The sequence below is a fragment of the Molossus molossus genome, unplaced genomic scaffold (genome assembly GCF_014108415.1).
Source record: "Molossus molossus isolate mMolMol1 unplaced genomic scaffold, mMolMol1.p scaffold_m16_p_13, whole genome shotgun sequence".
Lineage (NCBI taxonomy): Eukaryota > Metazoa > Chordata > Mammalia > Chiroptera > Molossidae > Molossus > Molossus molossus.
In genome coordinates, this window is record NW_023425348.1 from 14,634,368 (window position 1) to 14,657,896 (window position 23,529).

The window sequence follows — 23,529 nt, forward strand, 5'->3', positions numbered from 1 at the left end:
TGAGCTACCTGGCCAGGGCCCTGTCTTCATTCTTCAAGTCTCAGATGAAATATCACGTGAGTAAAACCTTTCATAAAATTTTAGATTATGTTAGGTCCCATCCTAATTATTACGAGTTTTTCTTTACTGCTGTATTGAGAATTCCATGAAAGCAGGGGCTCTACCTATTATTACTCTATATTCCCAGGGCCTGACACAATGTCAGAAATCTACTAGGAACTAAAAAAATATTTGCTGACTTGAGAATTTTCTCTGATACATCACCTAAGACAACAGAAACAAAGGAGAAAATGAACACATGGGACTACATCAAACTAAAAGCTTCTGCACCGCAAAAGATACAATCATCAAAATAGAAAGGCAACCCACTGTATGGGAGAACATAATTGCCAATGATGTATCAGATAAGGGGTTAATTTCCAATATATAGAGAGTGTTCATACAACTCAACAAAAGGGAGACAAAGAACCCAATTAAAAAATGGGCAGAGGAACTAAATAGACACCTCTCCAAACAGGACATACAAACGGCTAAGAGACATATGAAGAAATGCTCAGCATCACTAATCATCAGAGAGATGCAAATTAAAACAATAATGAGGTATCACCTCACACTTGTCAGAATGGCCGCCATCAATAAATCAGCAAACAACAAGTGTTGGCGAGGGTGTGGAGAAAAGAGGACTCTAGTACACTACTGGTGGGAATGCAGACTGGTGCAGCCACTATGGAAAACAATATGGTGTTACCTCAAAAAATTAAAAATTGAACTTCCATTTGACCCAGTGATCCCACTTCTAGGAATGTACCCTAAGAAGCCTGAAACACCAATCAGGAAGAATATATGTACGCCCATGTTCGTAGCAGCACTATTTGTAATAGCTAAGATCTGGAAACAGACCAAGTGTCCATCAGTAGACGAATGGATAAAAAAGCAGTGGTACATATACACAATGGAGTACTATGCAGCTGTAAGAAAAAAAAATCTCTTATCCTTTGAGATGACATGGAGGGACCTGAAAAGTGTCATCCTAAGCAAAACAAGCCAAACAGAGGAAGACAAGTATCATATGATCTCACTTATTTGTGGAATATAATGAACATAACAGTCTGAGGAATGGGGTAGTCCCAGAGATGTGGAAGTGGGGTACAGACTGACAGTCCCCAGAAGAGGGGGTGGTGGGGGAGAGATAAACCACAGAACTTATATGCATTTATGCATGAACAATGGACATGGACAACAAAGCTGGGGACAGGGCAGGGAGGGAGGGTGAAGGGGAAATCAGTGGAGGAAAAAGGAGAAACATCTGTAACAAAAATAAATTAATTAATTAATTAACAAAAAAATGTCAAAATAAAAAGAAATACTGGCTTGCCCGGCTGGTGTGTTTCAGTGGTTGAGCATCAAGCCACACACCAAGAGGTCACTGGTTTGATTCCCGGTCAGGGCACATGCTCAGGTTGTGGGCCCAATCCCCAGTGGGGTGTGTGCAGGAGGTGGCCAATCTATCTCATCGATGTTTCTAATTCTCTCCCCCTCCCCTTTCTCTCTAAAAAAGAAAAAAGAAAAGAAAGACTGGCTTATTATTATTTATATCAAAGGTATCACTATCTTTATTTATTTTTATTTTTTTATTGATTTTTTTAGAGAGATAGAAACATCCAACGGCTAGCTCCTGCACACATACCCTGCCCCCTAACTCAGGCATCTGCCCTGACCTGGAATCAAACCCAGACCTCTTAGTCCATGGTACAATCCACTGAGCTGTGGTACATATACAATGGAACACTGTGCAGCTGTAAGAAAGAAAGATCTCTTATCCCTTGAGACAACATGGAGGGACCTGGAGAGTATTATGCTAAGTTAAACAAGCCAATCAGAGAAAAAGAAATATCACATGATCTCACTTATTTGTGGAATATAATGAACAAAATAAGGTGATGAACAAAATAGACCCAGAGACATAGAAAGGAGAATGGTTCAGACTGACAAACCTCAGAGAAGTGGTGCTGGGGGGAAGGGATGAGATAATCCAAAGAATTTATATGCATATATGCATAACCAATGGACATAGGCAACAATCCTGGGAGAGGGAGGGGGGCATCAGGAGGAGGGTGTCTGGGGGAAAAAGGAGAAACATCTGTAACAAAAATAATTTAATTTTTAAAGAAAAGAAAAGAAATTTGGAAGATGAGCATTAATACTGAGAGTTTAAAATATTGACTATAAGGAGTACTGGATACCCGGTAAACTGCACTTCTCTGATTGCTTCTCAAGACGTGGGGTGAGGGGAGAAGAGAGGTCAGTGGAGGGAAAGGGGGAGACATCTGTAATACTTTCAACAATAAAGATAATTTTTAAAAAAAAGACAAGGAGAAACTGCAAACCAGAATCCAAGTGTCTGGATTGTTGCCAGAGGTAAGACAAACCTTTAATGAACTGAAGAGCTCTGCCAACCAAACAAAAATTCCTTCCCAAGACCCCCAGAATAAATAAAGATCAATAAAGGGAAGAGTGCAGGGTGTGTGGCAGAATGGAAAGGAAGCCTGCGGAAACTTTGTCATCCCTCATTCGTTCATTTGTGTGCTAGTGGCTGTGAAAAAAAGTGAAAGGACTTGATTCTGCCATTAAGGACTTTGCCCATCAGGAATGTAAGATGCCCACAAACGGCTGTCACACAAGGAAGAAAGTAAAGATGTGCAAAAGAGATACAAAAAAAAGTGTGTTTGCCCTGGCCGGTGTATCTCAGCAGTTAAAGCATCAGACTGAAGGGTCTCAGGTTCAATCCCTGGCCCTGGTCGGAGTCCTGTGGGAGTCAACCCATTGATGTGTCTTTGTCACATCAATTTCTCTCTCTCTCTCTCTCTCCCTCTCTCTCTCTCTCTCTCTCTCTCTCTCTCTTCTTCCCTTCCTTCCACTCTATCTAAAAATCAATGGAAAAATATGCTTGAGGACTAACAAACAACAACAAAAAAAAAGTGTGTTCAGAGATAGAAGAAATTTCTTATTTAGGAAGCTATTAGATATTCCTGACTATAAAACATACCAGAATTTTTTAAATATTATAACATTAAGAGAAAACATATTGCTCAAACTTGTTATATCTCCCTAAAATGATATCTGCTCTATTGTCTGTCACAACATCAAGGCTGCCAGCATCTCCTGGAGCAACACCACATCTTCCCATCACCACGGAATGGAGAGCTGATGTTGAGTGACGGAGTAGCATGAGCAAAGCTGTCTACCCACTCCTATGTAATCCTTACAACATCCCAAAGGTAGGTAATGTATTGTCTCTACTTTATAAATAAGAAAACGTGCCTGGCCAGTGTGGCTCAGTGGTTGAGCATCAACCCATGTACCAAGAGGTCGCCAGTTCAATTCCTTGTCAGGGCACATACACAGGTAGTAGGCCCAATCCCCAGTGGGGGGCATGCAGGAGGCAGCCAATCAATGTTCTCTCTCACCAATGTTTCTATCTCTCCCTCTCCCTTCCTCTCTCTCTAAGATCAATAAAGAAAAAAATTTTAAAAAGAAAACTGGGGCAGAGAAGTTAAGTGACTTGCCCAAGGTCATCCAGCTGGTAAGTGGCACAGACAGTATCTGAGTCCAGGATCTGCGGCCCTGCCCATTGTGTTAGGCCCCTGCCTATCAGAGGAGAACTTGTAATTAAATTTATCAGGACATATACAGCTGCATGATACAAAGTGATTTTTTATCAACTTTCCCCTTTAAACATATCCATCTATTTAAAACTATACATATTTATATATGACAGAAATGCATACAGCATTATTGATCTAGTTTTGCAAATGGTATTGCTTTTCAGGACATAGTTATCACAATCTTTAAAGAGAAATTCTTTTGTTATATGTACCGTGGAAGAGAGCACTGAAATTCTCTTTGTTAATATGAAAAAAAAAAAAAAAAATCAAATGCCTTTTTCATGAGAGGCGCCAGTGGGCAGGAGTGGTTAAGGCTTCAATTTCTTTTTTTTTTTTTTTTTTTTTTTTTTTATCCTCACCCGAGGACATTTTTCTATTTTTTGTTCAGATAGAGTGGGAGGGAGAGAGAGGAAGAGAGGGAGAGAGAGAAACATCGACGTGAAAGGGACACATCGAGTGGCTGCCACCCACACGACCAACCAGGGCTGTGGACAAACTGCAACCGAGGTACGTGCCCTTAGCGGGAACCGAACCCGGGTCTCTCTGGACCGCAGGCCGATGCTCTAACCGCTGAGCCAAACCAGCCAGGGCAAGGCTTCAATTTCTTGCAGGCACCATTCCTTATAGGTCATCTCATGGCCTTAGGCAAATTGCTTAGCTTTCATCTGCAAAGTGGGTATAACAGTAGTGTCTTCTCATGAAGTGGTCAGGATTAGTCAGTATTACCCATTAAAATTGTTAAGCACAGTACCTGACACAGAGAATACTCAGTAATTGTTGGCTTTCATTATTTAGATCCTGGGTTAGTTATTCCTATTTCCGGAATTCAAGTCTTCCAGTAGTCACAGAAATGCTTTTTCTGTCCCAGAGTCGCTATCAATCCCTTAAGCATATTTCTATTTCCCACAGAGGGCAGTGACACTAGACGCAGGCTTCCCTGGACCCCAACCCTGGAGGAGGCCATGTCGCCTCGCTCAGGCCGGGGAAGGAGGCAGCTCCAGACTACCTCCGGGCGGCACCACGAGAAACTTAACCCAGATTTCTCACTTGGGTGAACACATTTGTTAGTGCAGGATCGGGGCCGGTCAGAGAGGCTCGGCTGCGGAAGGAATGCGGGCGCCGGCGCCAGGAACCGGAGCCAAGCCCGAGGGTGGGCACCCCTCCATCACAGCATCCCTGGGGACTTCGCCCTCTCCCCGTTGGGAGGCCACCGGGAACCGACCTAACAGTGCCAAGAGGGTGAATTTCCCCTCAAGCCTCTGAAATGCATTCCCATGATTCCTAAGAGGCCGAGGGAGGAGCAGCAAGTGCTTCACAAAGCCAGGTAAGGAGCTACGTTCCTGGTGCACACGTTGTCGCCTGAACCAGCTTCAAAGACAGCTCCGCCGCCGCCTCTCCCTCGCCGCCCTGCGCTGTGCTCCGCCGCGAAGTGCGAGCGGGTCCCGGGGCCGCAGCTCTGCCGAGCCCCCCTCCGCGGCCGCCGCCGCGCGCCCCTTCCACTCACCAGGTGAAGAGTTTGCCTTTCATCCTGTGCAGCAGGGTCGCTCCCTGCTCCTGTGGATGCGGGGTGCCGGATCCCACCGGCAGGGCTGCCTCCATCGGGGCGCCTGCGATCTCCGGTGCCCGGAATCCCCCTAAGTGCCCCAGCCCGGAAGACGCGAGCGGCGCCTGTGAGGCCGGCGGAGGCTCGGCTCAGCCTGTGCGCCGCGCTCCCGCGCTCCTTCGGTCCTCGGGCTTCTCCCGCCTGCTCCTCCTGCGGCAAATCATTAACTGTCAAGCCCCTAGGGCCAGACAATCGTACATTTGCAGATTACAACCTGGCACCTCCCGGAGAGCTGGAGGAGAAAGGGCACGTTTTTTCCGCCTTGGCAGTCGAGCCTCAGTGTTGGGTGACACCCAACATGCATTTCTTTTTTTATGGCCCCTTGTTTAAATTCAGCAGACGTGATACGAGGTTATGCCGCGTATCCTAACTTAAGCAGTGGTTTAGCAACTGCCTGAACTTTGCTAGCTGGAAAGAACCGGCTGGCCCCTCCCTTGACCTTCCAATCTCCCGCCCTCTGACTAATTTAGAAAACATATTTTCCATCTAAAAGAACTGGAGACGCTTCATTTCTCTTTCTTTGCCTCGAAAACATGGGTAAAAACTTGAAAGGATCCTGGAAACGTGTCACCGTGTGTTCGGTTTGACTTTCAGTATTCAGATTGCCTGGGAGGTGCCAGCCAAGGAGATGATGCCAACCCCTGCACTCAGCCAGGATGCCCTAGGCCTGGGCCACGTCTTCCTTCCGACGCTTCTGGGGACCAGGGGGGACTAGGAACTGGGGTCCAAAAGTTCCTGACTCACTGACACGACCTCATTGGATCTGGGGCCCCCGTGCTTCTGGAAAGGAGATCAGGAAGACAAAAGAGAAGGTATTGGGACCTTTTTTTTTTGTTTGTTTCCAACCACTTCCTTCCTTGGGCAAGTGGGGGGGGGGGGCGGGGATGAGGAAGGAGCAAACAAATGTAAATTCAAAGGGGTAGACAGGTCTGTGAAAAGATTCTGAGAAAGAAAATGGAGTCCTGGCTGGTTTGGCTCAGCGGTTAGAGCCTCGACCTGAGAACCAATGAGTCTCGGGTTTGGTTCCAGTCAAGGGCAGGTACATCTGTTGCTGTTGGTCCCTGGCCCTGGTTGCGTTGGGGGGGAGGCAACCAGTCGATGTGGTTCTATCACATTGATGTTTCTTTCTGTCTCTCTCTCTCTCCTTCCCTCCCACTCTATCTGATGATAAATAGAAAAGTATCCTGAAGTGAGGGGGGGGGGAGATAGAAGAAAGAAAGGGGGGTGGGAGGAAGGAAGGAAGGAAGGAAGGAAGGAAGGAAGGAAGGAAGGAAGGAAGGAAGGAGAAAAGAAAGAAAGAAAGAAAGAAAGAAAGAAAGAAAGAAAGAAAGAAAGAAAGAAAGAAAGAAGAAAAGAAAAGAGAGAGAGAGAGAGAGAGAAAGAAAAGAAAAGAAAGAAAAAGAATTTTGACCGGAGCGGGGTGGTTGGGGAGGGGAAAGGGAAAGAAAAGGCACAGGTGAGCTCCTGAGAGGGAGAGCACACTGGGTAATAAAGATTTTAAGGGTGGAGGTTTTAGGGGAGGTCCCAGGGGAAGGTTTCAAGAGAATATTCAGCAGTATTCCAGGTTGTCCTTTCAGGGCTAGGGTCTCCACTGATTGATAGGTCAGTGCCAGGGCAAGGGGTCATTATCCAATGCATTTGGTCCTGAGGTCAGCCTGTGGCGTTGCTTGTCTGTTTTTTGCTGCTTTTCTGGGCCTGGAAATAAAATACAACTGACACCTAAATGTTATCTCTAGGAAGGAAAGGTCAGGGGATCCAAACCATATGACCAGCAATATGCTAGGGGAGGAAAGGTCCCACCCTACAATCATCCTTTGCTAGGCACCTAAGGCTTTTCACCCTGGTGAACTATACCTGGGCCATCGTCCTGGCTCTGCTCACGTCTGTCTAACTGCCTACCACACAACCACATTTTGAAACATTATGAGGACATTCAAAAGAATGGAAGAGATGCCCTGGCCGGTTTGGCTCAGCAGTAGAGAATCAGCCTGTGGACCACTGAGTCATGGTTTTCATTCCAGTCAAGGGCACATACCTCAGTTGCGGTTCGGTTGCAGTTTGTTCCTGGACGTGGTCGGGGTAGGACCATGCAGGAGACAACCAGTTGATGTGTCTTTCTCGATGTTTCTCTCTCTCTCCCTTTCTCTCCCTCTCACTCTATCTGAAGATAAATAGAAAAATATTGTCAGGTGAGGATTTAAAAAAAAAAAGAATGGAATTGAGCCCTGGCCAGTTTGACTCAGTGGTTAAAGCCCAAAGAACTGTATCAGGCCTGAAAGGATTTTCTCTAGCTATATTTTGAGTGAAAAAGGTAAAATGCAGGGATATACGTTTAATATGATCTAATTTTTTTAAAGCAAACAACCCATTAAACCTTATACATTGTCAATGTTGAATTTCACCTGAGCACAGTACTCCTGGAAATAAGTGATGGTTAAGAAACTTTCTGTGATAGACAGATTTGAGCAGCATAGGAACATAGGCCAAGTATATTCCTACTTGGCCTGCTTCCATCATCCTATCACCTTCTTCCTCTGCTTCCCACTTATAAGGATACTTGTAATTACATTATGGCCAACCACATAATGTTGCCTCCCCCCCTCCCCCCCAGGCAGGGAAGAGTCTTCCTCCTACTACTGCAATACACACCCCCCACCTTGCAATAATCCTTTCAAATAAAGTCTCTCCTTACCTAAATCAGATTTGTTTTTCATGTGGTTTGTGAGCATGGAGAATAGTGTAGGATACATGTCAACAGAAATAATCTTTAAAAAGTTAAGGAATACAGAAAGAAGAAAAAGAAAACTACACTTAAAATACTCCAGCATGTCTGATATGGTTCCTTTTATGTAAAAGTGTGTGCTTTGTATAAATATGTGAGATTAAAAGATGGATTTAGATATTGTGGCAGACTGAATAATGTCACCCAAAAAATATCCAGTTCCTCATCCCTAGAACCTGAGAATGTTACTTTATACAGTAGTCTCCCCTTATTCATGGTTTCACTTTCCATGGTTTCAGTTACCATGGTCAAGCAGTCCAAAAATATTAAATGGAAAATTTCAGAAATGAATAATTCACAAGTTTTAAATTGTAAATCATTCCTTTGTCCAGAGTATCAATATTGTATACACTACCTGTTCATCCCTTAGTTCTCAGTTATCAGATTGACTCTTGCTGTATCGCAGGGCTTATGTTCAAGTCACTCTTTTTTTTTTTTTTTCAGTACATGCCCCTAGCAGGAACTGAACCCGGGAATCTCTGGCCCGCAGGCCAATGCCCCAATTGCTGAGCCAAACCAGCCAGGGCAAGTCACTCTTATTTTACTTAAAAATGGCTGCAAATTACAAGAGTAATGATGTTGGCGATCTAGATATGCCAAAAATAAGCTGTAAAGTGCTTTCTTTAAGTGAAAAATATATACATATAGGGAAAAACATAGTATATATAGGGTTTGGTACCATCCACAGTTTCAGGAATCCACTGGGGTCTTAAAACATCCCCATGGATAAGGGGGGACCACTGTATAGCAAAAGGGACTTTGCAGGTGTAATTAAATTGCATACATTGAGATGGGGGAAGTTATCTGAATTATGTGGTTGGCCATAATGTAATCACAAGTGTCCTTATAAGAGGGAGGCAGAGGAAGAAAGAGATAGGATGATGGAAGCAGAGATTAGGGTGTTTCCATTTGTAGACGGAGGAGATGGAGAAAGCAAGGAATAAAGGCAGCCATTAGAAAAGCTCAGAGCCCTGAAAAGAAAGTAGCCCTGCCAACTTTATCCTTAACTATAGCCCAGTAAAACTGCTTTCAGACTTCTGACCTCCAGAACTGTAAGAGAATAAATTTGTGTTGCCATTATGTTGGTGGTAATTTGTTAAAGCAGCCATAGGAAACAAAAGCAAATGTATATGCACTAACATGTAGAGATCATGATATACTGTTAAGTGAAAAAAATGTTGCAGAATAATTATAAAATGTTTCCATTTCAGTAAAAACCACCAATTAAGTAACTATCTTTATATGTACATATATATCTACATACATATCTATATGCTTCTTTGTGTTTATATGAGCAACAAGAAGGGAGTGGAAGAATATATACCAGGCTACTGATATTAGGGAGGAGAAATAGCCTTATACATTTTCATTTTGTGTTACTATAAGAATATTCTACTTCTGCAATTTGAAATATATTCACTTAAGACATTATTCAATAAATCATGTTAATCCTAATTCTAAACATGTTAGACTCGACATACCATCCCCACAGGAAAATGGGGCGAGGAAAAATAGTCTACCACTGATGGGGACTCTAAAGTTATGAACAAAGTTATAGGTAGCATTTTCTAAACAGAAAGTTCTCCTCAGAAAGTAGCATTGGTCCAAAATAAGTTCATCCCCTTACCAAGGATTATTGATAAGTCTACATTATTTTGGTATCAGGATTAAAATAAATTGAGTGGGTCCATGGGCACCAATCCACAAGTTTTTGTTAGAGAAAATTTACTGAGGAAAAAATGATTTAGGTGTTAGAGATTTTCCACATAATAACCTTCTTCTTACAAGTACCAAAAGATAGGTACCACTTATTGAGCACCTACTGTGTGTCAGATATTTTATAAACATTTTCCTTTTTTGTTGTTGCTGTTGTTAATCCTCGCCTGAAGATATTTTTTCCATTGATTTTTAGAGAGTGGAGGAGAGGGAGGAAAGAAGAGAGAGAGAGAGAGAAATATCTTTGTGAGAGAGACACATCAATTGGTTGCCTACCCACAGGCAACTGGGGTGAGGATTGAAGCTACAACTCAAGTATGTGCCCTAGACCGGGAATCAAACTGGAGACCTTTGGTGAGTGGGCCAACACTCTTACCACTGAACCACAAGGGACAGGGCTATAAACACTTTCAATCTTGTTTCAGTTATCTATTGAATGTATCAAATCACCCAAAATCTTAGTGACTTCAAACAACAATCAATCACTTTATTATATCTTGTGGTTTCTGTGGGTCAGAAATTTAGGAAGGTCTGGGCCAGGAGATCTGGCTCAAGGTATTTTATGCAGTTGCAGTCAGAAGGTAGCTGAAACTAGAAATCTCAGGGCCAGGGTTGTGGAGGGTAGGGAGTCAGGGGGCTACAATGGAGAGGGATGTTAGGGCTAGAGCCTCTAGGGGCTGACCAGCATCTCTTTCTCCATTTAGTCCTCACAACCTGGTGACTTTAAGGTACTTTATCTGCTCACATGGCACTTGATTTATTTCCCCAACTCCTCCCCCAAGCAAGTGTCCTAAGAGAAGAAAGCCAAAATATAGTTGATGTCTTCCAGCCAAAGACCATCACAAATATACATGTAGCTAAACAAGTTGAATTTATTACTCCTTGCAGTGAGGGAGAATAAATCCCATGGGAGAACCATTGGATGTCTTACTAAGGGGATATTAGAAAGAATCTATTAAAGGATTTAGACTTTGGTTGAGTTATTTGAGTGAGGGAGGGTCTGAGGAAGGAGGCACTGACTCTCTCTGTATTGAATGCTGTCAGATTGGATGCAATTCTGATCCACATCTCAATTTTTCTACCTATACAAAGACCAGACTAAGGTGAGGATAAAACTGTCATTGAAGAAGTTGCCTCACTCATTTTGACCAAGAGAAGGAGAGTTGGTATTTCGTGGGTGGCACAGTGACCGTGTTTTTTCTGCCTAGATAAAATTATGATCTAGCCTTGTTTTATCTCATTTAATCATGGTCTCAGAACAGTATTGTCTAAGTATGGTACTCTAAGATTGTTTATGTTCAGGAAGAGAAAAATATGGCCTCGTTGTGAGTACCAGGCCAGCTTCCAAGTGTTAAAGACTGCTTTTTTTTCCTTCTCAGTAACTCCTTCATGACCTAGCCTAGGAAGTCCCATAGCAGCATCTTGACCATAATCACAAGCCCATCCAGATATAAGGGGAGACATTCCGATAAACTGAATATTTGTGACCCTCTAAAATTTATTTGTTAACTTCGAATTCCCAATATGATAGTATTTGGAGGTGGGGACTTTGGGAGGTTATAGAGCATGAGAGTTGAGCCCTCTGAGAGGCCAGAGAGCTAGCTCACTCTTTTTCTGCCATGTAAGGATACAATGATATGTTGGCAGTCTGCAACTCAGGTAAAGGCTCTCACTAGAACCCAACCGTGCTTCTACCCAGACCTCAGATTTCCAACCTCCAAAACTGTGAGAAGTAAATGTTTGTTGCTTAAGGCACACAGCCTATGGTAATTTGTTAAAGCAGCCCCAGTAAACTAGGACAACCCAAATGTCGAGACGGGAGATGTGTGAGTCACATGGAAGTGAGCACGAGGGATGTGAGATATTGTTGCATCCATCCTTTGGAAGTAGAATCTGTCATACATGCTTTCTAAAATGCTAGGCTTATTAGCACTATTTTTTCAGGTGAGTAAACTAAAGCTCAGAAAGATTAAGTAACATGTCCAAGATTTTCAGAATAGCAACTGACTGACTCTGGTATCAGAGTCATCAGGCTGCCTCTCTGATTTAACAGACAAGCATTCCTAAGCCCCTTTCACAATACCTTTATCTCCCTGTTTGTAAAAATAATTGTAAATAAACATAATTTCAAATCTCATAGTTGAACTCTATGAAGGAATAGAGTAGAATGGTGGTTACCAGGCACTGGAGGTAATGGGAAAATATTGGTAAAAGAGTACAAACTTTCAGTTATAAGATAGATAAATTCTAGAGATCTAATAGTGACAATAGTTAAGTTCATAGTGACAATTAACAGTTAACACTACTGTATTGTAAACTTGAAATTTGCTAAGAGAGTAGATCTTAAATCTACCACACACACAAAAATGGTAATTATGTGAGGTGGGAGAAAACCCATTATTTTAAAAAATTCTATTAGTAGCATCTATTAAATACATTTGTTGCCGTTATATTTGAGTCTCACAAAGACAAATAGCTGTCTTGTTACAGCTAAGCTTCCTTATTTTCTGTTTCAGAGGTGTCCTAAGAATCTTGGTGTCAATCTGTTTTCAGTTTGAATTATCAAAAGTACACAGGTACTAAAAATAAAAGTGTCAGAATTATTTGTTATTAAGCATACTGAATCAATAATTCTGTGTGCTTAGATGGCAGCTTTGTTCAAAGGATTCACTTTATTACCATTGTCTTATATAGGACACATTACAAATCAATCAACCAGTATTGGCTGAAAGCAAACATATACAGACCACAGATCTAGATATGACCAGTGGTATTCAAGACATGAAAAATGCTCTCACCCTTCCTTCCATCTTTCCATTATGATTTCTTCTTTGCCCATGAGTTGTTAAGACACCCCTTAATTTCTAAGCATAAGAGATTTTGCAGTTATTTTTCTATGATTGATTTCTAACTTAATTGCATGATAATGTAGCTTAGATGGTACCAACACTTTGAAATTTGCCAAGACTAGCTTTAAGACATAGTGCATGATCAATTTTCATAAATGTTTCAGTGTGTTTAAAATAATGTGTATTCTCTAATGTTCTAATATGTCCATTATATCAAGTTTAGTAATGGTGCTCTTCAAATGTTGAATCTCCTACTGATTTTTTGTGTGTGTTTGATCTATCAATTATTAAAACTTTGTTAAACCAGTGATACTAAAAATGTGGTCCTGGAACCATAAACATCAACAGCACTTGTTAGAAGTGGAATTCTGAAACTCCACCTTCAGCCTAGTAAATTAGGAGCTGAAGAGGTGGGCCCAACAACCTATGTTTTAACAAGCCTTCCATGGGTTCTGATGTATTCTGAAGTTTGACAGCCAATGCATTAAACAATCCCTCTATAAGGGGGGCTTTGTCAGCTTCTCCTTGTAGATTTGCCAATATTTGCTTTGCATATTTTACCTTTTTTCTTATTAGGTATATAAATTATTTATTTTTAGAAAATTGAGTATTTTATCATTATGAAATGACATGTTTTATCTATAGCAATACTTTTTGTGTTAGAGTCAGTTTTTCCTGATACTAATATATTAGTATCTTCTCTAGCTTCCTTTCATGCTGTTAGTATTGATCTGGGGTATTTTCCCCCCTTCTTTGTCTTTCAGTATGTCTGTATAATAATGATGTTTATGCAACCAACTGAGCTACCCACCCAGGGCAGGAATTTATTTTGTTTCTACTCAAGTTAAGTCTTTAGAACTTATTTGAAAGGGTGTCTTTAGCGATAAAGTTTATTTTTGCTTGTCTGAAAATATCTTTATTTACCCTCTTTGTTTTCTCTGCTGTTGTTGTTGTTTATCCTCACTCGAGGACATTTTTTGCATTTATCTTCATTTAGAGCAGAAAAGAGAGAGGGAGGAAGAGAGAGAGAAACAATTGACTGATTGCCACCCACACAACCCCAACCGAGATCAGGGACAAACTGCAACCAAGGTACGAGCCCTTAATGGGAAGCAAACCCGGGACTCGGTCCGTGGGCCAACGCTCTAACCGCTGAGCCAAACCAGCCAGGGCTACCCTCTTTGTTTTTAAAGATAGCTTTGGTGGGTATAAAACTTTAGACTGACTAATATTTTCTGTCATCACTTAGAATATATTTTTTCTGTCTTCACTGTTACAACTGAGAGTCACCCAACCATCTATTTACCTTTTTTGTAGGTGATCTGACTCTTTCCCTGAGACTTCTTACTACCTTCTCTTTTCCTTTGCAGTTGTACATTTTATTATGATGTGTCTAGATTTTTTGCTTGGGATTTGTTTGGCTTTGTTGGGCTTCCTGGATCTGAAGATATCTTTCAATAATTAGAAAAATACTCAACCATTATCTCTTTAGATTCTGCCCTTTTTCTATCCCCTGTATTATTTGTTTCAGAACTTCTCTTAGACATAGATCAGACATTCTTATTCTCTCCTTCATATATCTTAATCTCTTTCACATTTTTCATATCTTTGTCTCTAAACTTATTCTGGGTAATTACTTTGTATCTATTTTCTTTTTTTAATTGTGTTTTTGTTTTGTTTTGTTTTGTTTTTTTGGTGTTTGGTTTTTAAATATTTTTTTCTATTGATTTTAGAAAGAGAGGAAGGGAGAGAGATCTATAAATATCGAAGAGAGAGAAAGAACATTGACTGGTCTCCTCCTGCATGCCCCCACTGGGGATTTGGCCCACAACCTGGGCATGTGCCCTGACCGAGAATTGAACCAGCAACCTCTTGGTGCACATGGGTCAATGCTCAACCACTGAGCCACACCAGCCATGCTGTTTGTTTGTTTTTTTAATATGTTTTTATTCATTTTTTAGGGAGAGAGATAGAAACATCAATATGAGCAAGAAACATCAATCAGCTGCCTCCTGCACATCCCCTACTGGGGATCGAGCCTGCAATCCAGGCATGTGTCCTGACCAGGAATCAAACCAGGATTTCTCAGTCCATGGGACAACGCTCAATCCATTGAAACACACCAGCCAGGCTTAATTGTGTTTTAATGGTAATTTTAACCAATTTTGAGATTTTTATTTAAATTTTTTTCAGAGGTTGTTTTTTAAATCTGTTTGTTTCCTCCTTATATTTTCAAGCTTTACTTTTATTTCTTTAAACACATTATACAAAATTATTTTATATTCTGTCTTAAAATCCTAAAAGCTTAAATTTTTATAGGCCTATTTCTGCTGTTCTTGATTCTATCTTTTCTCACTAATTATGCCTTGTTTCTTTGAACTGCTCTTTCCTTTGAAATGTTATTAGTGAATATTTTGATATCTAGATTGGAGCTAAATTCCTCAAAAATGAGTTTCTTCTACCTAGAGGAACTACCAAACCAGGATCACTTATTAAATTTTATACTGGATCCCTAAGTCAAACAGTAGTTCAATTTTTAATTTTTTGAGGAAATTCCATACTTTTTTCCATGATGAATAATATAGAACTAGAGCCATGGAAACAGAACAGACTGATGAATCGTAGAAGGGGGGGATTAGAAAAGATTAATCAAAGAATTTATATGCATATATGCATTACCCATGGACACAGACAATAGGGAATGAAGGCCTGGGGTGGGGCAGGAATGGAATGGAGGGGGGCAATTGTGGGGGTCAGGGGAGAACATCTGTAATACTCTCAACAATAAAGAAAAAAATTCTATACTGGAGATTTTTTTAGTTACACGTGTAGTATGAATTAGAACTGTAAAACTCATAGGAGCTAGTTTGTGTTATTGAGAACTTGTAAGAACTTTAATTTCAAATTTGTGGTCCAATATTTGGATGTTTACAGCTTGGGCTTTGAAACTATTCACAGAGCATAACTTTGCTCCAGAACTGCCTGCAGAGCCAGCAGCCCCCTGTGCTAATTGCACTGTTTGATAAATTGTACTCCTTGCATCATTGTTAAATGATACTGACTGTACTGTGATGGTGATCAAAGACAGCCTGTTGGTACTATAGGCCTGGACTGAAACTAGGACGTGATACATGCTCAATCATATATTATCCATGGTTTACCTCACAACCCCACTTGTTTGATCACTGAATCAGCCAACCATTGAAAGTCCAGTTGCAACCACAAATCACAAAACAAATGATGTAAGCTTATGGTCTGTTTCCCCTAGCAACTCATTTGATCAATAGCTCCTTGCAACTTTTGCCTTTATAAATTATGCCCATCCCCTTCATTTTTTAAAGTATTCACAGTTCATACTGAGGAACTACATTTCCTGGTTTGAAAACCATTATCTGAATAAAATTTTTTAAATGTCTGGTTTTTTTTAAGGGTATGTCTGGGCTTTTGTTTACATTATGAATCTTCAAAGAATATTTTTCACTTCCACCAAGTCTCATTTTCAAGACAGGCAACTCTCTTTTCTTTAAAAAAAAAAAAAAATATATATATATATATATATATATACACACACACATTGTTTTATTGACTTGAGAGAGAGAGAAACATCTACCTGCTGTTCCACCCATTTATGCATTCATTGGTTGATTCTTGCATGTGTCCTGACCAGGAATGGAACCCGCAATTTAGGCATATCAGGATAATGCTTCAACCAACTGAGCTACTCGGCCAGGGCCAGCACCTCTCTTTTCTGAGTCCTTCAGCATAGTGGGATTTATTTTTCATTCACCCTTATTTTTCAAGTATAGTTCTCTGTGCTTCCAGCTTTATTCAGGTTTATTACAGGCTCCTCATTTAGACATGCCCTGAATCTTAACATCGGCACTCAAAGAGGTAGTTCCAAAAGGTCTTCAAAGCAGAGGCTCATATTCTTCAAGATATAGCAAAAATCTTCAGGGCAGAAACTGGCTTTAGCACCTTCTTAGTTCCCAGGATCTCTGAGTTCACTTTGTTTGGAGGCCCCTGCAGAATTATTTTCTTACCAGCTCAGCAGTGGATTTTAAATGATATTGGTGGTTTTGTTTGTTTATTTCATTTTTATTTATTGATTTTAGAGAGAGAGGAAGAGAGAGAGAGAGATTTGTTGTTCCCCTATGTGGGAGACTGTTTGCATGGCATCCATTTTGCAAAAATCTGCTCTGCCATCTCCTGCCCCAAGGCAGGATATCTCTGTCTGCATCTCTGCATACAATGTTTCTGCATTCCTTTAAGTAACCATTTACTCAGCCAGTTATGCTCTGTTTGTCTTTTGTTCCACCTGTGATATTTACATGATATTTACTTGAAATTGCTTCAGGGTGGTCACCACAGACATGCTTGGCAACAAATGTTCTTGTTTTTCTGCTTCTTGCCATATATATACTGTGGATCTCCCCAGAATAAAGGAGACTTGATCAGAGCCCTGTCTTGTCTCCATTTCTCGTGTCTCTTGTCCCTCCTCATCCTCACTCCCCCTCTAGAGTCCTCGTTGCTCGACCTGCGGGACGGGTCACCCCTATTCATGCATTTATTGGTTGATTCTTGTATGTGCCCTGACAGGGGATAAAACCTACAACCTTGGTGTATTGGGACGACATTCCAACCAACCAAGCTATCTGGCCAGGGCAGATTTTAAACGATTTTGTATTCTTTGTTTTATCTATTTAGTTTGTAGGGTCATTTAGGGTATCTAATTAACAACAGTGCCTGAAATGAAACATTTATTTACGTAATCTATAACATCAAAGTATTGAACCATTAGAAAATTTTAAGAAAAAAAAATAGAAACAGACTGGGAGAAGATATTTACAATACACGTATGTATCTGCCAGAGGACTCATCCACAATACGCAAAAAACTCCTACAAATCAAGAAGAAAAAGACAACCCAAGTAAAAAGTGGACAAAATCTTTTTACAGGCACTTCACAAGATAAGATATCCAAATGACCCACAAATATAAGATATCATCATTAGTCATCAAGGAAATGCAAATATATTCCACTACAGATCCAACAAAACTGTTAACTTTTTATTTTTTTTAATTATTTTTATTAATTTATTTTTGTTACAGATGTTTCTTCTTTGTCCCCCATTGACACCCTCCTCCCAATCTCTACCCCCCCCCCGTCCCCGCCCTATCCCCAGCTTTGTTGTCTATGTCCATTGGTTACGCATACATGCATATAAGTTCTGTGGTGTATCTCTTCCCTTCCCCCCACCCCCTCTTCTGAGGTTTGTCAATCTGTATCCTACTTCTATGTCTCTGGGTATATTTTGTTCATCAGTTTGTTTTGTTCATTATATTTCACAAATAAGTGAGATTATGTGATATTTGTCTTTCTCTGCTTGGCTTGTTTCACTTAGAATAATACTTACCAGGTCCCTCCATGTCGTCTCAAAGGATAAGAGATCTTTCTTACAGCTGCACAGCATCCCATTGTGTATATGTACCACAGATTTTTTTATCCACCCATCTATTGATGGACATTGGGCTGTTTCCAGATCTTAGCTATTGTAAATAGTGCTGCTATGAACATATGGGTACATATATTCTTTCTGATTGGTGTTTCAGGCTTCTAAGGGTATATTCCTAGAAGTGGGATCACTGGGTCAAATGGCAAGAACTGCTAACTTTTTAAAACAACAATACCAAACATTGGTGATGGTGTAGAACTACTGGAACTCTGATATACTGCTGGTGGGAATAGAATAAGTACAACCACTTTAGAAAACTGTATACCTGCTAAAGCTGAACATATGCATACCTCATGACCCTGCAATCCCACTCCTAGGTGTATACCCAAGAGAAAATGAATACATATTTGTATCAATGACATATATAAGAATGCCCATAGCATCTTCATCAAAAATATCCCTATATTATAGTGACATAATAAGAAATACATATTTGGCCCTGTTTTTGAGCTTATGCTAATGTAATGAATCTTGGAAGTTGGGGTCTGATTGCTAAGAAACCAATGGTGTGATTAGAGAGTTATAACTTGTAACTACAGCCTCTGACTTCCAGGGAAGAGAGAGAACCTGGAAATTGAGCAAATGGCCAGTGGGCAAAGATTTAATCAACCATAGCTCCATAATAGAACCTCCATAAAAACACTGGAGCAGTGAGGTTCCAGTCTGGTGATCACGAGGAGGTTCTGGGCAGTGGTGCACCCAGAGGGCATGGCAGCTCTGTGCCCACCTCTCATACCTTGCCCTACGCATCTCCTCTAGATGGCTGTTTCTGAGTTTTATCCTTTATAATAAATTAATAATAGTAAGTAAGCTTTTCTCCTGAGTTTTATGAGGCCTTCCAGCAAATTATAAAACCTGAGGAAGGCATCATGGAAACACCCTGACTTTATAGCTGGATGGTCTAAAATATAAGTGGTCCAGACTTGCAATTGGCATCTGGTGGGGGAAGTCTTGTGAGACTGATTCCTTAACCTGTGGGATCTGTGCTAACTCCAGGTAGTTAGTATCAGACGTTAATTGAATTGTAGGCCACCCATGGGTGTGTGGAGAGTAGCAGAATTGGTCTTTGGTGTGGAAAATCTATACATTTGGTGTCAGAAGTGTTCTGTAGTTAAAAACAGACACTTAAATGTCCATCTATGGTAAGGTATATAAATATCTACAATAAAATGCTATAGTGTATCTAGGAGGGGAAAGTACTGATATGTGAAACAGTATGGGATGAATCTCACAGACATATATGGAGTAGAGGGGAAAAGCCAGAACTACTCTATACTTTCATTTATATGTATTTCAAGAAGTTCAAAAAGTAAAACTACTCTATTATGATAGGAATCAGAATGGTTACTTTTGGTGTTAGGGTTTGAATTGTGCACCTTCCAAAAACTATGTTGAAGTTTTATGACAGGTACCTGTGAGTGTGATCTTATTTGGAAATAGAATCTTTGAAGATGTAATCAGTAGGATAAGGTCAGATCAGTTTAGGGTGAGCCTAATCCACTACTGGTATCCTTAGAAGAAGAGGGAAATTTGGACAGAGAGACATGGAGGAGAATGCTACCTGATGAGGAAGGCAGAGATTAGAGGGATACAGGTACAGTATAAGGAACTCCAAGTATCACCAACAGCCTCTGGCAGCTAAGAGAGAGACATGGGACAGATTCTCCCCCAGAGCCTCCAGAAGAAACCAACCTTACCTAGACCTAGATTTTTAACTTTTTGCCCCCGGAACTGCAAAAGAATAAATTTCTGTAGTTTAAGATGCCCAGTTTGAGGTAAACTGCTATGGCAGCCCTATGAAACTAATATGGAGATATCAACTGGGAAAGAAAATGAAGGATCCTTCTAGAGGACTAAAAAAATGTATCTTGACCTAAGTAGTGGTTACATGGTGTATACATATGTAAAAATGTATAAAGCTACACTTTTATGTGCACATTAAGTTATACCAAATTTTAAAAAGTTGATTAAAAGGAAACCAAACAGATAAAAAATAGTATATAAAATAAAGTAAAATGCCTCCACACCTAAAGATTTGTTGCTGTTGTTTTATTGATGGCTTTGAGAGAAAGGGAGAAAGAGATAAACAATGATTTGTTGTTCCACTATTTATGCATTCATTGCTTGATTCTTTTTTTTTTCTTTTCCCCATCACCATTTATCCCCACCATACCCTCTTTCACTTCCACCCATTGCCTCCTCTCCCCACCCCACCCAACCTGGGTTGATTCTTGTATGTGCCCTGACCCAGATCAAACCTACAACCTTGGCGCATCAGACGATGCTCTTACCTGGAGAGCTACCTCTCCAGGCTCCTAAGGATTCTTAGTAAGAGCTTTTGTTTTAGTAGTGAACACAAATCATAAAGGGAGCCAGCTGACGTCTCAGGCCAGTTCTCACTGTCACATCACCCAGTGAAGCAAGCCCTCTGCTCTGCTGACCCAGAAGCTCAGTCTGGAATAAACCCTGAGATGATACTGTACAGAGACAGGTCTCATTCTAATTTTTTCAGTCAGACTCCAGTTGCAAAAAAAAAGTAACTTGGAACCATTTTAAACATAGAAGGATATTAATGGAAGAATTACAAAAAAAAAAAAAACAACATTTGGAGTGCCTGGAAAAGTCTCCTGTGGTGACTTCTAGAAAGAACAGCTCCATAGCACTAGCCCACCAGGGGAGGTGCAGCCTCTGTCAGTCAGAAAGGGGGAGATTCAGAGGCTGCCTCTAGAATGCAGTGTGGAAATCACAATGAATCACCAAGTCTCTGCTGCCACGTGTGGGATCAGGAGCTCACCCTGTGCCTGCCAGGTGTCCAATGCTTTGCCACTTGCTACCAGCAAAGCTAAAAACTGAATAAAAAATCAACACCCCCACTACACGTGGCAGATACTAGAAGTGGCAGACAGCTTTTGCCTCATTCCCACCTTTAAAGCATAACAAATGCATCTAATTTATGGAAACTGTATCACACAATAATCATAGCTACAAGGAAGCCTTAAAAGTGCAGTTTGTAACTTTTCAGACTCTGAGTATTAAGAAGGGAAAGTGGGAGGCATTGGAAATGGGGGTTGCTGGAGGGACACAGCTTGGTCCGTGGCAGGTTGCAGGCTGCTGAGGAAAACAGCCAGTCAGTTTGCCTTCATAGCCCCCACAAAGTTGAGTGCCACCAGGGAGTCCCATCCCTAAAGAGTGAAACATTCAGCTTCTCCAGACGATGATCTTGAATCTAGCAATTGGGAGGTAGCAGACTTAGGTAATGAAGAAAACAAAAGTTCTTGAGACTTATAGATGCAGCAAAGAAAGAACATACTGGTAGTCTTGTTATAGGAGATCAAGAATCAACATCTTACTTCCGAAAGGGAAAGAAGACAAGAAATGAATGACCAACTGGAGTCTCAATATCAGCAAAGTATGGACAGTAAATTGGCAGGAAGATATCAAAGATATTGTGGACTTGGTTTCAGTGAGGTAGAAGATCATGTTGGAAAGAAGATGATGTGGCAGGAGGTAATGATGTGATGATGATGATTTATCTGATCCTGAAAGTCTAGATGATTCTGAAAGTGATTCTGAGTCAGAGAAAGAAGAATCTGCTGAAGAACTCCAGGCTATTGAGCACCCTGAAGAAGTGGAGGATCCCCAAAACAGAAAAGATGCAAAAAGCAACTATAAAATGGTATTCATTAAATCCATTGGTTCATAACTCCCAAACACTTAGTCTTTGTATTAAAAGTAAGCCTATTGATTGCCTGTTTAATAGTTGCTGTTGCTGTACTTCTGCTTCTCTCCCAGCGAGAGAGAGACACGAGTGGCCAGGCCCAGCTGCAGCCACCGCAGAGGCATGAAGGAGCCAGACACAAAGAGAGGGGCTGTCTGCGGGGTGGGGTGGGGGGTTCCCTATGTCGGATGATGATTCGAGGGCCAGCACCAGCTCTTCCTCATCTTCGTCCTCCATCCAGCACACTGAGAAAGAAACAAACACCCCCAAGAAGGAGGAGAGTAAAGTCAGCATGAGCAAAAACTCCAAACTCCTCTCAACCAGCGCCAAGAGGATTCAGAAGAAACTGGCAGATATCACTTTAGACCCTCCATCTAACTGCAGTGCTGGTCCCAAAGGCGATAACATCTATGCATAAAATCATTCTAGGGCCACCAGGATCCGTGTATGAGGGTGGTGTATTCTTCCTTGATATCACTTTTACACCATAATACCCCTTCAAGCCTCCAAAGGCTACATTTTGGACAAGAATCTATCACTGTAATATAAATAGTCAAGGAGTTATTTGCTTGGACATATTGAAAGATAATTGGAGTCCAGCAATAACCATTTCTAAAGTACCCCTTTCTATCTGCTCACTTCTTACAGACTGTAATCCTGCCGACCCCTTTGTGGGAAGTATTGCCACTCAGCATATGACCAACAGAGCAGAACATGACAGAATGGCCAGACAGTGGACCAAGAGATACGCTACTAAATTGGGTTTTTACAATTCTTACATTATTTGTCTGTCAAAGAGAGAGCTGCTTATGATTTTGAAGGGGTGGGAGAGGGCGGGAGTTGGTAAAGAGTGGGGTATTTCTATAACAGATATTATTCAGTCTTATTTCCTAAGATTTTTTTGTTACTTAAGGTATCTTGCTACAGTAGACAGAATTGGTAATAGCAACATTTAAATTGTCCTTAGTTCTGTAATATAAGCTAAAATGTAGCACAGAGAAAAATAGACATTTGGATTCAGTTGCTTGTAGTCTGTAAATTTAAGCCAGCTTAATTTTATACAGGTTACACACATGGCATTTATGTGAAGTTCTTCTAAGGCTACATACTTTTTTGTTTAAAAAAATTAAAACTTGCTTTCTCTTCTTGGAAGGTAACAGATATTTAACAGTTTTTAGAGATTGTCATCTCATGTATATTAAATGGACACATGGCTATAAAACACCTATAGGAAATGAGTAGTTATGTATTTTATTTGATATGCCAATCTTTTTTTTTATCCTCACCTGAGGACATTTTTCCATTCTTTGTTTAGATAGAGTGGGAGGGAGAGAGAGAGAAACATCGATGTGAAAGGGACACATCGAGTGGTTGCCACCTGCACAACCCATCCAGGGCCAGGAACAAACTGCAACCGAGGTATGTGCCCTTAGCGGAAACCGAACCCGAGTCTCTCCGGACCGCAGGCCAACGCTCTAACCGCTGAGCCAAACCGGCCAGGGCTGATATGCCAATCTTTATTGTGAAAAGATTAGAGGTTTGAATCAAGACTCATGAAAACCTGTAGTAAAATACCTTAAGCTGGCAACTGTAAGGCGTGGAATAACAGTTGCTCAGTGGATTGGTTATATGTTGCAGACTACTTAAGTCTGCATTTATTACTGTGCTAATAAACAATATTAAA

The 23,529-nt window shown here is 40.9% G+C and overlaps 1 protein-coding gene and 2 pseudogenes across 1 annotated transcript in view; 2 read left to right on the plus strand and 1 right to left on the minus strand.

Annotated features, from left to right (window-relative positions):
• SLC35F2 (solute carrier family 35 member F2) overlaps window positions 1-5,293 on the minus strand; it is a 74,164-nt gene extending 68,871 nt beyond the window's left edge. Inside the window, exon 1 of the mRNA XM_036258601.1 lies at window positions 5,170-5,293. Coding sequence (XP_036114494.1) covers window positions 5,170-5,264 — 95 coding nt within the window. The 5' untranslated portion in view covers window positions 5,265-5,293. The remainder of the gene's footprint in view (window positions 1-5,169) is intronic.
• Window positions 5,294-5,801: 508 nt separating this feature from the next.
• LOC118627802 lies at window positions 5,802-21,830 on the plus strand (annotated as a pseudogene).
• Window positions 21,831-22,026: 196 nt separating this feature from the next.
• On the plus strand, window positions 22,027-22,801 carry LOC118627803 (annotated as a pseudogene).
• Window positions 22,802-23,529: the final 728 nt, after the last annotated feature.